Here is a 12270-nt window from a genome sequence, read left to right as displayed (position 1 = left end):
GTAATGATGGGGCTTAGCAGTAGCAGTAATTGGAATTTATTAGGCACTTACTATGTGCCAAGCATCCTGCTGAGCATTAAACATGTCTTACGTCTTATTTCACATAATCAGCCCCACAGCCAGAATGCTCCTTTTCATTTAATCTTCGGACCTGCAAAAAGTTGGCAAGAATAAATTGCTTCAATTTCTCTGTAGGATCTATCTGTGTGCTCAAGTACTGTGCCCAAATCAAACCTTTTCTAAATTCTGAATGTGGTATGTGTGGTTTTAAGTGGGTAATTAGGAGACAGGTTATCTCTGGAAATAAAACACAAGAGGAGAAGGTTAATTCTTAATCACCTAAATCTGGAGCCATTTGGTAGTGATTTATAATACATATCATATTGCTCAATCATGTTTAGAAGATGGGTTGCAGGGTGGAGTGGGAGAGGTGCCTTCTAGTCTGTTCCAACAAAATGTTTCTATGTTACCACAAAATAAGTTCTGTAAGGTAAGGGGGTTAGAAATGCCTGGCTTCCTGTGGACAGACGCCAGGTGGAAGAAATAAACAGATATAGTTCCCATTGGATACAGATGCCCTAAAAAAAAAAAAAAGTGTTTCCTATTATGCTGCCAAGGCAATGCCAGCGGCTTACAACATAAATTCAGGGGGAGAAGAAAGGGAGACCCAGTAGTGTTTGGGAGTAAAGTAGAAAATAAGAAAAAGACACATTCCAATTTTGTTGATAAAGTGTAAACTCCTACAACTGAGTTAAGTGGCAGCCCTTATTTTTTAAGTAAATGAAAGTCCAGTCAATCTAACAATTAATGGAGCCCAGGGTGCTATTATTTGATGTTTTTTTTTGAATGGCTGGGGGTAACAGAATGCTGGAGCAGGAAAGGCCCTGGGGTCATTCATCCTAAAGACCACAACTGGCAGGGCCCAGACATTGCCTTCCTTGATTTGCCTAGGATTAACTTAGATGGAGTTTTAACTTAGATTAACTGTTTTAATTAATTGCCAACATGTAAAAAATTAAAGGACTTTACAGAAAAATCCAGATCCCTGGTACCCTTTAAAAAATGAGAAAATGGGCAAACACTGGACCTACATTTTCACCTATCAATTTCTCAGCACCCCCATGGTTGGTCCCCACTATCACCATGGTTCCTCGATGCTGAGGCCAAGTATCAGCTACCACAAATCCCCGAAACATCATTTTTTACCTGGCTGATCCCTGTGAGCCCTTTAGTGCACACACCCTGAGCTAGGGCAACCCCATTATGTTATAGATGATGAAACCAAGGCAAAGCCTCACATGGCTCCTGACTGCCAGAGTCCCAGTGTTACAACAAGTAAGGCCATTTGTAGAAGGTCCCAGCAGACCTGCTGCCAGTTCCCCAAAGGAATCCTGTAGTCCAGACACACTAGGTACCATTGTCATGCATGGTCAAGACCCTGTTCCCTCTGTCTCAAATGTCCTTCAGATTCTTGCTCATCTTGTGCTCGCTTCGGCAGCACATATACAGATTCTTGCTCATCCTTTCAGACTCCAAGTATTTCCACCCTCACTCCCCACCCAGAGACGTGTCCACACAGTACTTTGTACCTACTTCAGCAACAGACTGCAGAATCCTCCAGGGGAACATCAATGTTAAAGTGTTCTTTTTGATGTCACTAATTCCTACCACAGTGCCATGACACATCATGAGCTCTGAATAAATCCAGGGTTCAATGGGAATAATCAATTTGTCCTCAGATATATAGATAAATATACTCATGATGTATAATGCAAAAAACAGGTTCATAGCATATTCAGCCCATAAGGAACACTCAGACTGATGAACAATCAAGTAAGTGACCTTGAAAACTTTATGTCTGTGACAAATGCAATTTCTACTAGCTAAAGCCTTGTTCCAGACGTTGAGACTCCTTGATCAATGTGGCTTGTGAGATATCAGAAGAACCCCAAAGGTCCTAGATGTCTTTCCCTAGCCTGCCAAGGTGCTTAAAAGCATACTACATGAACGTATGTGCATTAAGCTTCTCCTATTAAAATGCAACACCCCTTCCCCTCTTCTCCTCAGAGGTTACCATAGCTTCAGTTAATTTATCAACTATTTTTCTATTCGATGCATTTATCCTGGAATATCTGGGTAAGTTGTGATAGAGTTAAATAAAGGTAAAGTTCTAGGAAAGGGGACAGGCCTGAATGCCTGAAGGAAGTGATGGGGAACAGGCAGTATGCACAATGTTTAAGTACAAGGCTTGTTGGAACCAAGACGCCTGGGTCCAATTCTGCTACCTCCCAGGTGAGTGTCTTGGTGAGTCACTTACCTTCTGTGCCTCCCTTTCTTTAGAGAGAAAATGGTGTTAACAAGAAGATCTGCTTCAATGGGGCACTGGTGAATTAAATGAGTCAACATACAGGAGTCATTCAAAACGGTGCCTTAGAGTGGTACTGTTTGCTTCTGTCATTATTAGGAGAGAATGGCAAGAGATTTAGCTCTGAAAGGGGTTGCTCCCGTTCTACCACCTACTGGTCTCCTTTCCCAATTTATACTGATCTACAGTATACAGGTCTACAAGGGATGGACAGCTTACCGAAGGCTGCAGGCTAGTGGACGGCAGAGCCAGGACTTCCCCTCCAGGGATCCGCCCCCACCCCACCCCCAACCCTCCGCCTAGGAATTTACTGACGAGGAAGAGAGGAAGGGGCTGTGGAAGACCCAAAGAAACCGAGAGGCGAGCTCTAGCTACTCTCCTTTCTAGAGATAATAGGACCCAAGCCTTTGGGACTTCTCTCCAGAGTCGATTCCACGTCTCTGCTCTCGGGTGGGCTCGAAGCCTGAGCAAACGCCACCCTCTGACACACACGCCCACACCCCCGCGCCTGGGCGTACCCTCTAAGTCTGGCACAACGCAGCAACTCGCTGCCCCGCTGGGAGGAAGAGTCAACAGTGGGGTGGACGGGAAAAGTGACATAATCCGGCCGCGGCGCCCTCTGCGCCAGCCTCCCACGCAGCGCGGGCTGGGCCTCGGCCCTCGCCGGGGTGCGGGCTGGGGCTGGGCCTGGGCCGCGGCGGTCTCCCGCGCGCGCTCGATCCCGCGCCCGCCGCGCCTGAGGCCCCGCGGCCGGAGGCCCAGGCACTCAGCAGCAGCGCGGCGGCCGCGCCGTCGCCGGACCCGCTCCCAGTGCCGCCGCCGCCGCCCCCCGGAGCTGGATGACGGAGTCCTGAAAGACTTTCACCAAATATGGGCCGGGGCTGGAAACGTCCTGCGGCGGCGCGCGCCGGAAACCTCGAGTCCTGCCCTTCGCGGCGACTCAGGGCGCGCGGGCCGGGCAGCCGGCAGGGGGCGGTGGGCATCGAGCGGCCTGGTGCGCGGACCGCCCCAGCCCGGGTCCCCCAGCCGTGTGGACCCTGCACCCGGTCTCCGCAGCGGTCCCCCGGGGCAGCCGAGGCCCTCCCCGCGCGCCAGCCGTCCAGTTCCCGCGGTCAGCCGGATTACCTGTGGCGCTCCCTGCCATCACTCTCCAGGGTGGGGGTGGGGGAACGCGGCGGGGTGGAAGGGATGGCCCGGCGGCGCCACCTTAAAGCCGGCCTTTCGTCGTCACCACAAATTGTTCTGTTCATTCAAGTGGCTGTAACAGGTGTAAGTTGTGAGCCTGGGTGTGCGGGCGAGAGCACCTGACTACGAGGGCACACGCACGCACATGCACACGGCTATTAGAAGCACTCCTAACCGTCCAAGGCTGTGGTTCTCAGGACCACCAGCCGCAGCATCACCTGCGTACTTGTTAGAAATGTAGCTAATAAGAAATTCTGGGGTAGGGCCCAGCAATCAGTTTTTTAATCAGTCCACCAGGTGATTCTGAGACACGCCAAAGTTTGAGAACCACTGGTCTAGGGCTAGGAAACTGGACTCGTCAGTTTTAGGGTGATTCTTATTCTCAGTTGCCGCCAGACAGTGAGCCCTTCTTTTGGTGACCTAAAATTCCCTGGCAGCAGCGAGTGAGAGATGTCCCCATCACTCAGCTCAAACCTGGGAGCTGCTGAAGACAACAAGCAGCTCCTTCTCTGTGCCTTGCAGCATAAGGAAACAAGGCGGCCCGTTATTCCATCATGGGGCGCGCATGCAGGGAGGGAGTGATGAAAAAGAGCAAAAGAAACATGCAGAATTAGCATCCGAAGACACTTACCCATAAACATTTGCACATTTTCCTCTAATCTGTCAACGTGAACTGATCTGCAGCCCTGAGCGAAGAAGGCGAGAAGGCGACGGGACGTCTGGGGTTTCTGGACCGTCCTGAAGCCGGACGTGAGGAGCTGCTGTTCCTCTGGTCCGATGCCGTCGTTTACTAGCAGGCGCACCAGGACGCAGTATATGGAAAGGCTGTGCACATAGGTTGCTCCAGTCTCTCCCTCTCCCCCACCTCCTGGCCCGGTTTGCTCCAGCTCCCCCCACTCCCACCCCCCCCCACCCCAACATACTCGCAGCTTTAAATGGGCGGCTGATGGTAAGGTTCTCTAAGTTTCTCCTCCAGGGCAAACTCATCCTCCAAGATTCCCCAACTGAAGCCCAGACACAAACCCACACACCCTTGTTAGAAAACTTTAATCTGATTTTTAAAGGAATCTCTGGAATGGCCTGTGTTTCAAAGCTGTGCGGCAGACTGAATCTCTTTGCATATCTCCCGTCCCCCTCAATAAAGGAGCAAGCAAGGTATATACACTGGCCAGTTGGATCATCCATTGTAATTTTATTTTAAATCATGATAGATTGCGTGAAAAACAAGGAATTCCAAAGAATTTCCTGCTCTGGGAACAGAAGTTAAGTCTATATTTAACAACATTTGAAGCTGTCAAGAATGCTTTGTGGTTGGATAACAGAGGCAGAAAAATGTTAAAAACGCAGGCTACTGCTATACCCAAATATGGAAATATTGTTACGTCTGGTGTCTGATTCACCATCTGGAAATACTTACAACCATGAAGTCAAATAGAAAAGACTCCACAACAGAAGCCAGGAACACTCCTCTCCATTCTCTCCCCACGACCTGCTCCCACCCTGTACTGCGCCTACTCACCCCCATCCCCAGTCACTTCATTAAGAGGGAAATGATAATGAAGCTTTAACGCAGGAAAAAAACGTTTTCTAAGTAATAATGGATGGGCTGTCTTGAGTACCAAGTAGGGCCCAGATTTTCCTCTTTATTTGCATAACACCTGACAAGTCCTGAAAAGTAAGCCACGCACCCCAAACCCTCCAACAAAGCCTTAGAGATCCTACTCCCACAAGCCTAAGCCTCTTAGACTTATGAAAGGGCACTTTTGAATGAATGAAACTTAACTCTTTCCTGCCACAGTTCTCTTTATTGGATAATGTTTTCATTGCAATAGCTTCTCATTGTACTTATCAGAGTAATTCACAGAAAAGTTGGCACTGAGGGACTTCTTAAGCAAGACTGCTAAATTGTGAAGAACAGCCCTAACACATTAGAAAGGACGAAAAGTTCTAGAGCACATATAAAAGACTGGCATAATTACTTTGTATTTTTATTAAAATTGCACAAGAATATAGTTTTTGAAACTTTGAGGGAGAATTTATCAGTAACACTAATGATACTGATAATGTTAAAGCAAACAGTGTGGGGGTCTTCTATGGCATGTGTTGCAGGTAAAACAGGATCTTAAATTCTGCTAACAGTTTTATTACAGAACAGTATATCCGAAAATCTCATATTCCTCGGTACTTGGCTAGAAAAGCATTGCAATCCATTTGAAATGGGAGGCTTCTAAGTGGTCCCAAGGAAAAGTGTTAAAAACCCCACAAAACTTTTAGCTTTAGACCCATTGGGCCCAATGGTGCTGGAATCTGGTTTGGCATTGCAGTATATACAGGTGATGATCTCAGGACAAATTACTGCAAGGTGGTCCCCTCTGCTTTTGGCTGGCTGCTTAGTTAGCAACGCCTCCCGACCGGGGAGGGAGGCTGGAAGGGCTTACCCTGTCTCCCGCATCCGTGAGGAAGTAGAAGTCAGCCTCCCGGAGAACTCCCTGCGTTTGTTTCCTCTCGGACTTCCAACCCAGGCAGTGGGCTGGAACTAAAGTGGGAACCTCCAAAAACAAACAAGTATGACATACCAAAAAAGGGAGGGGGGGCGGAAGGGGGAAGACCTCTGCCTGGGAATCTGCCAGACGGTGGGGGAAGCTGATTTTTCCCCCCTCTCATTCATAAATGCCACTGCGGGTATTAATTTGCAATACACTTAACTTGGCTAATAAACACCATACCAAAGCTGGGACTTGATTCGAGCATGCCTCTATGAAATCCACAAATAGACTCCTGGCTCACAGACACACTTCCCCTCCCCGTTCGCCTCTCCATAGATAACTTGACTCTCACCTTCTTTGTAAACAAGCAAACAGCTCGCTGCCTTCCCGGGTGAGGGCTTCCAAGGCTGCCCGGTCAACTCGGCATCACCAAACAAAACCACTTTTGTTCCTCCCTCCCAGGTCCTCCCACCCTCCCAGTCCAGGCAAAGTTTTGAACTCGCCCCCCCTTGCCCCTTCCACCACCATCACCACCATCACGCCAGAAAGAGCCCTCCCAATCGAAGTCATTATTTAAAGTGGAAAAAACGGTAGATTGTTTTCTAGACGGGTCCAGGACAAAAAAAAAAAAAAAAAAAAAAAAAAAGGTGCAACGGAGCCAGGGGAGGCGCTTGGCAGCAGCCCGCGCCAACCAGCATTCCTGAGATGTTTGAGAATTCTGGAACGCGCAGACAGAGCCGACGTCACTGCAACACGCGGCGCCGCGGCCGGCCCGTATAAAAGGCGGGCTCTGGACGCTTGGGCAGACCGCGAGCGAGAGCGCCCCCGAGCAGCACCCGCGCCCTTCGCGCCTCCTCGGGAAGGACCTCAAGAGAAGGACGCTTGCAGCCCGCTCGCCGCCCCAGCCCTCGCCCTCCTGCCACCGGGCCCGCCACCCCGCCGCACGGACCGGAGCCTGTCCCGTCTCCCGGATCCACGCACCAGACCTCGACTGCTGCGCACCCGTGTATCGGCGTCTTTGCTTCCGCGCTCGTCCGGACTCCTGCGCGCCACAATGAGCTCCCGCACCGCCAGGACGCTCGCCTTCGCCGTCACCCTTCTCCACTTGGCCAGGCTGGTGAGTTCTTTTGCCTCCGCTTCCCCATCCGCTCTTCCAGGCCCTTCCCCTTTCCCCAGATTGCTCCCCGCAGAGAAAACTAAACTAAAAAGTTCGGGGGCGTTTCGGGTTAGCTCTTTCTTCAAGCCCCCCTGGAGACGCGTCGGGGGGCCTGCTGGCAGCCGCAGCCGCCAAGGGTGGCCGGGTTGGATGGGATCAGAGACCCCCTGCGGACAGGGTCGGAGGAACCCTCCCTTCTCTGGGCTCGTCTACTAACCGCGCCGAGTCTCACGCGTGCCTTGTCCCCCCACCCCCCTCCAGGCGCTCTCCACCTGCCCTGCCGCCTGCCACTGCCCCCAGGAGGCGCCCAAGTGCGCCCCGGGAGTCGGGCTGGTCCGGGACGGCTGCGGCTGCTGTAAGGTCTGCGCCAAGCAGCTCAACGAGGACTGCAGCAAAATGCAGCCCTGCGACCACACCAAGGGGCTGGAATGCAATTTCGGCGCCAGTTCCACCGCTCCGAAGGGGATCTGCAGAGGTAAGATGCTTGTGGTTTGGCCCCTTTAAAAAAATAATAGTCCCCGTAGTCCAGAAGTTTAGTAATTTTGAGACCATGTATGGTGATGCTTTGTTGTTGGTAGCTTGGCAGAAAGGCACATGATTTCAGCAGTCTGGAATGCAATTCAGTGTGTCTGGGCCCAACGAAAAGCGCATACGGAAAAGTGATTCCTGACTAACTTATTGTTCTGGTCTGGAGTCCCCGAGGAATTGTAGGGAACTTTACCATAAATTGAATTTAACAGCAGAAAATATGTATGAGTTTCAGGCCGTGGTTGGGAATCTTAACTTTATCCTCTTTTCCCTTTCTCTTTCGGTGCTCTTTGCAGCTCAATCAGAGGGCAGACCCTGTGAATATAACTCCAGAATCTACCAGAATGGGGAAAGTTTCCAGCCCAACTGTAAACATCAGTGCACATGTATCGACGGCGCTGTGGGCTGCATTCCTCTGTGTCCCCAAGAACTCTCTCTCCCCAACTTGGGCTGTCCCAACCCCCGGCTAGTCAAAGTTACCGGGCAGTGCTGTGAGGAGTGGGTCTGTGATGAGGATGGTGCCAAGGACCCCGCGGACGACCGGGATGGCCTCCTGGGCAAGGGGCTGGCATTTGATGCCTCGGAGGTGGAGTTAACCAGGAACAATGAATTAATTGCGGTTGGAAAAGGCGGCTCCCTGAAGCGGCTCCCAGGTAAGTTGAGACTCAGCCTGAAAGACCTTGTACTGAAATACATTCATTCCTAGTTTGAAGCTTTGTAGAAACGACTCCTTGAGTCTGTTGGTGTCATTATGCCTCTGAGAAATTTTCCCTCTTGTTTGTCTCTAGCGTTTGGAATGGAACCTCGAATCCTATACAACCCTTCTTTACACGGCCAGAAATGTATCGTTCAAACAACTTCATGGTCCCAGTGCTCCAAGACCTGTGGAACTGGTATCTCCACACGAGTTACCAATGACAACCTTGAATGCCGCCTGGTGAAGGAAACCCGGATTTGTGAAGTGCGGCCTTGTGGACAGCAGATGTACAGCAGCCTGAAAGTAAGTTCCGGTGGTGCTTGTTGGAGACTGTTGCCTGGCAGCTGGGCGAGATGTGAACCTCTCTTCCAAGACAGAGAAACACTGTTCCTAACTCTCCTTCTTTCCTCTTTCTTACAGAAGGGCAAGAAATGCAGCAAGACCAAGAAATCCCCCGAACCAGTCAGGTTTACTTATGCTGGATGTTCGAGTGTGAAGAAATACCGGCCCAAGTATTGCGGCTCGTGCGTGGACGGCCGCTGCTGCACGCCCCAGCAGACCAGGACTGTGAAGATGCGCTTCCGTTGCGAAGATGGGGAGACGTTTTCCAAGAACGTCATGATGATCCAGTCCTGCAAGTGCAACTACAACTGTCCGCATGCCAACGAGGCGGTGTTTCCCTTCTACAGGCTGTTCAATGACATTCACAAATTTAGGGACTAAATGCCACCTGGGTTTCCAGCGCGAGGGTGAACAAATGAGGGGGGAGAAGAGTGCCAGAATCACAGAGATATGGGTGGGGGCGGTGGGGGTGAGGGACTCATTGTAGAAGGGATGCATTGCTCATTCTTGAGTAGTATTAAGGTATTTTGAAACTGCCAGGTGTGCTGGTGCAGATGGACGGACACTAATGCAGCCACGATGGGAGAATACTTCGCTTCATAATATTGGAGCCCACGTTACTGCTTCATTTTGGAGCTTGTGCTGTTGATGACGTTCTGTTTTCTGTTTGTAAATTATTTGGTAAGCATATTTTTCTCTAGGCTTTTTTTCCTTTTGGTTCTACAATTGTTAAAAAAAAAAAAGATTAGTTGATCAGTTAAAGCCTTCATCTTTTGAAAGAAGTAAATGGGAGGGGGTGCCATCCCTTCCTGAAGGGGACACTCTGTGAGTGACCGTGAGAGGCAGCTATCTGCACTCTAAACTGCAAACAGAAATCAGGTGTTTTAAGACTGAATGTTTTTATTTATCGAAATGTAGCTTTTGGGGAGGGAAGGGAAATGTAATACTGGAATAATTTGTAAATGATTTTAATTTTATATTCAGTGAAAAGAATTTATTTATGGAATTAATCATTTAATAAAGAAATATTTACCTAATATCTGAGTGTGTGGTATTCGATATTTTCAGAGACTATCCAAAGTCATTGGCAAAAGCTTAGCGTATTATGCATTCTTTCAATTATTCAACCAGGACTACTTGAGTGCCTACTTTGTGCCAGGAACTGTTCTAGGAGCTTGGGATAAGAGCAGGGAACTAACCTACAAAAAGAAGACAATGACTGCTTTTATCTTCAGTTGAGAAAAATCTCTGCATGTAAAGTAATCTGTTTTTAAAACATGTTGAACACTTAGGCATCCTAGGAAGCACAAGGAATCTGAAGCTAAATTTGTGATTTAAATAGTAATGCTTTATGGGGCGCCTGGGTGGCTCAGTTGGATAAGCATCCGACTTGGGCTCAGGTCATGATCTCATGGTTCCTGGGTTTGAGCCCCGCGTTGGGCTCTGTGCTGGCAGCTCAGAGCCTGGATCCTGCTTCTGATTCTGTGTATCCCTCTCTGTCTCTCTGTCCCTCTCCCGCTCATACTCTGTCTCTCTCTCTCTCAAAAATAAACATTAAAAAAATTAAAAAAAAAATAATAATGCTTTATTTTCATAAGAATTCAAAGCCTAAGGGTCTCCATCACTCCATCATTGTAAGGTGGGTATAGTAGGGTCATTTATCATTTTAATTACTAGGCTATTATGCTTGTCACCTTGGAAGAAGAGAGGAACTTGAATGAAACAGTCCATAACCCAGGCTGCCCATATCTAAATTCATGGGCAAGATTAAGTCTGGTTGGATAATGTGTTATAGAAGGTCACTTGTTTATAACTTTATATTTTCCCAATATTGTTCTGAAAGCATAGAACTACCGAAAGATCCACCCTTAGTTGGGAGCAGAAAAAAAGTCTTGGAGTCTATAGGAGTCAGTTTGTTTTCACTGAATGAGCTTGAAGCAATGACTTGTGTTAATCCTAATAAGCCAGTGATTAGGTAAACATGCTGTTAAATGCAAAGGAATGCAAGGAATTTCAAGTACTTTTCCAATAGCGTGAGGACCGAGCTACCCCATCCCCCCTTTCCTTTTTATAATATACGTTATGCTGCTGGAGGAGGGAGCAGTTAGATAGAGTTGGCTATCCAGAAGGTCAAAGGCTAGATGCAGAGCATTCCTAAAAGAAAAGGACCTCAATCTTAGGTCTAGGAGAGGTTGAGAGGGCTGCGTCAATGTTTGTGAAAATGCTGGTAGCCTGTTTTAGAAGAATCTACCTCTTTAGAAAGCACTGACAATAAACCTTTTATAGAGAAGTTTTCCTTTCATCGACGCTCTTGGCTTCTGTTCAAATCCATAGTGAAATATTTCAGTCTGCACTTGGTTAAGAAAGTACTTGAATTTTTAGGTATCGAGAAAGTGCTTTAAAAGAGAAGGGGGACAGCTCTTGGGATCCTGTAAAAAGTGATTTTTCAAAACAGTTTAATATCAATGCCTTAATGAAGACCTACAGGAAAGCACTGCCTAAGAATCTATTTAAAAGCCTTACTGAAATGCATAAAGGTTCATAGAAATTTGACGGTAAAATGTATGGGCAAAGGCTCTTCTGATTTTGGCAATGTCTTGCCTGAAATATTACAACTTGTGCCTACCCAGTTGTCTGTTTCTTGCCCGAGGCATTGAAATTTTAAGGTATTTGGGAACTTAAACACCACCTGTGCCTTCTCCGATGCAGTTAAACTTAACAGTGCAATGTAACACGCGAAACAATAAAAGTGTGAGGTTTTTGTGGTGCAATCTTGTTGAGCAGACATCCAAATTCACGGGAAAGATTTTCACATTCCCAGGCACCAATCCTGAGGTCTTTTCCTCCAACACTAAAGCCCAGCAAATTGCTTCTTACATAGAGATCAAGGAGTAATATTTTATAGATCCTTTAAGAGCGTAGGGATGTAATAGGTATACAAATAAGCTCAAATGCGAAACAAAACCAGACATGGGAAAATACTGGATCTCTGGGTCGTTAACCTTATTGTAGTAAATACAATAAGAGTGCTGCATAAAGTGGTAATTAGTGCTCAATTAGTGAAGACAAATAGGTACAAATTATGTCCATTTTATTTGGCTATAAAAAAAGTAAAGAAATTCAAAGTAGGTGAGAATAAAATTATGCAAATTAGAACATGGAACCTTTATCTAGGTGCAGTGTGGAGCTCTGCCTACTTCAAGTATTGAGAAAACAAAATCCAACACCAGGCATTTGCACATATGAAACAGAAGTTACATATATAAACATGCATCATAATATACATGTGCCCCTCCACATACAGTAAAGATTTGTGTTCTTCTTACTTTCCAATCCAAAAGACCCTGGTGGTCTTGAGCTGTTTTTTTTTTTTTTTTTTCTTTTTTAATAGAGATGTAAGAACTGAGAGTCATAGGGTGACCTCAGAATCTTAGGAATTCAGTGAATTTTAAGAAATAGTCTCTGGGACATTTAGCACCGTAAGTGGTCTCACTGTGATGATTTTCACTTA

At 47.6% G+C, this 12270-nt stretch overlaps 1 protein-coding gene across 1 annotated transcript; it reads left to right on the top strand.

Moving 5' to 3' along the window:
* The first annotated feature begins 6841 nt into the window (after positions 1-6841).
* On the top strand, positions 6842-9796 carry CCN1 (cellular communication network factor 1). The gene is made up of 5 exons (XM_049618479.1): positions 6842-7153; positions 7454-7667; positions 8017-8373; positions 8509-8720; positions 8838-9796. Exons 1-5 carry the CDS (start codon positions 7091-7093, stop codon positions 9138-9140), a joined length of 1149 nt encoding a protein of 382 aa, XP_049474436.1. The 5' UTR covers positions 6842-7090; the 3' UTR covers positions 9141-9796.
* The last annotated feature ends 2474 nt before the right edge of the window (positions 9797-12270 follow it).

Source organism: Panthera uncia (genome assembly GCF_023721935.1).
Source record: "Panthera uncia isolate 11264 chromosome C1 unlocalized genomic scaffold, Puncia_PCG_1.0 HiC_scaffold_4, whole genome shotgun sequence".
Classification (NCBI taxonomy): domain Eukaryota; kingdom Metazoa; phylum Chordata; class Mammalia; order Carnivora; family Felidae; genus Panthera; species Panthera uncia.
The sequence above is the reverse complement of the archived record's forward strand: the minus strand, read 5'-3'. Positions and strand labels throughout refer to the sequence as shown.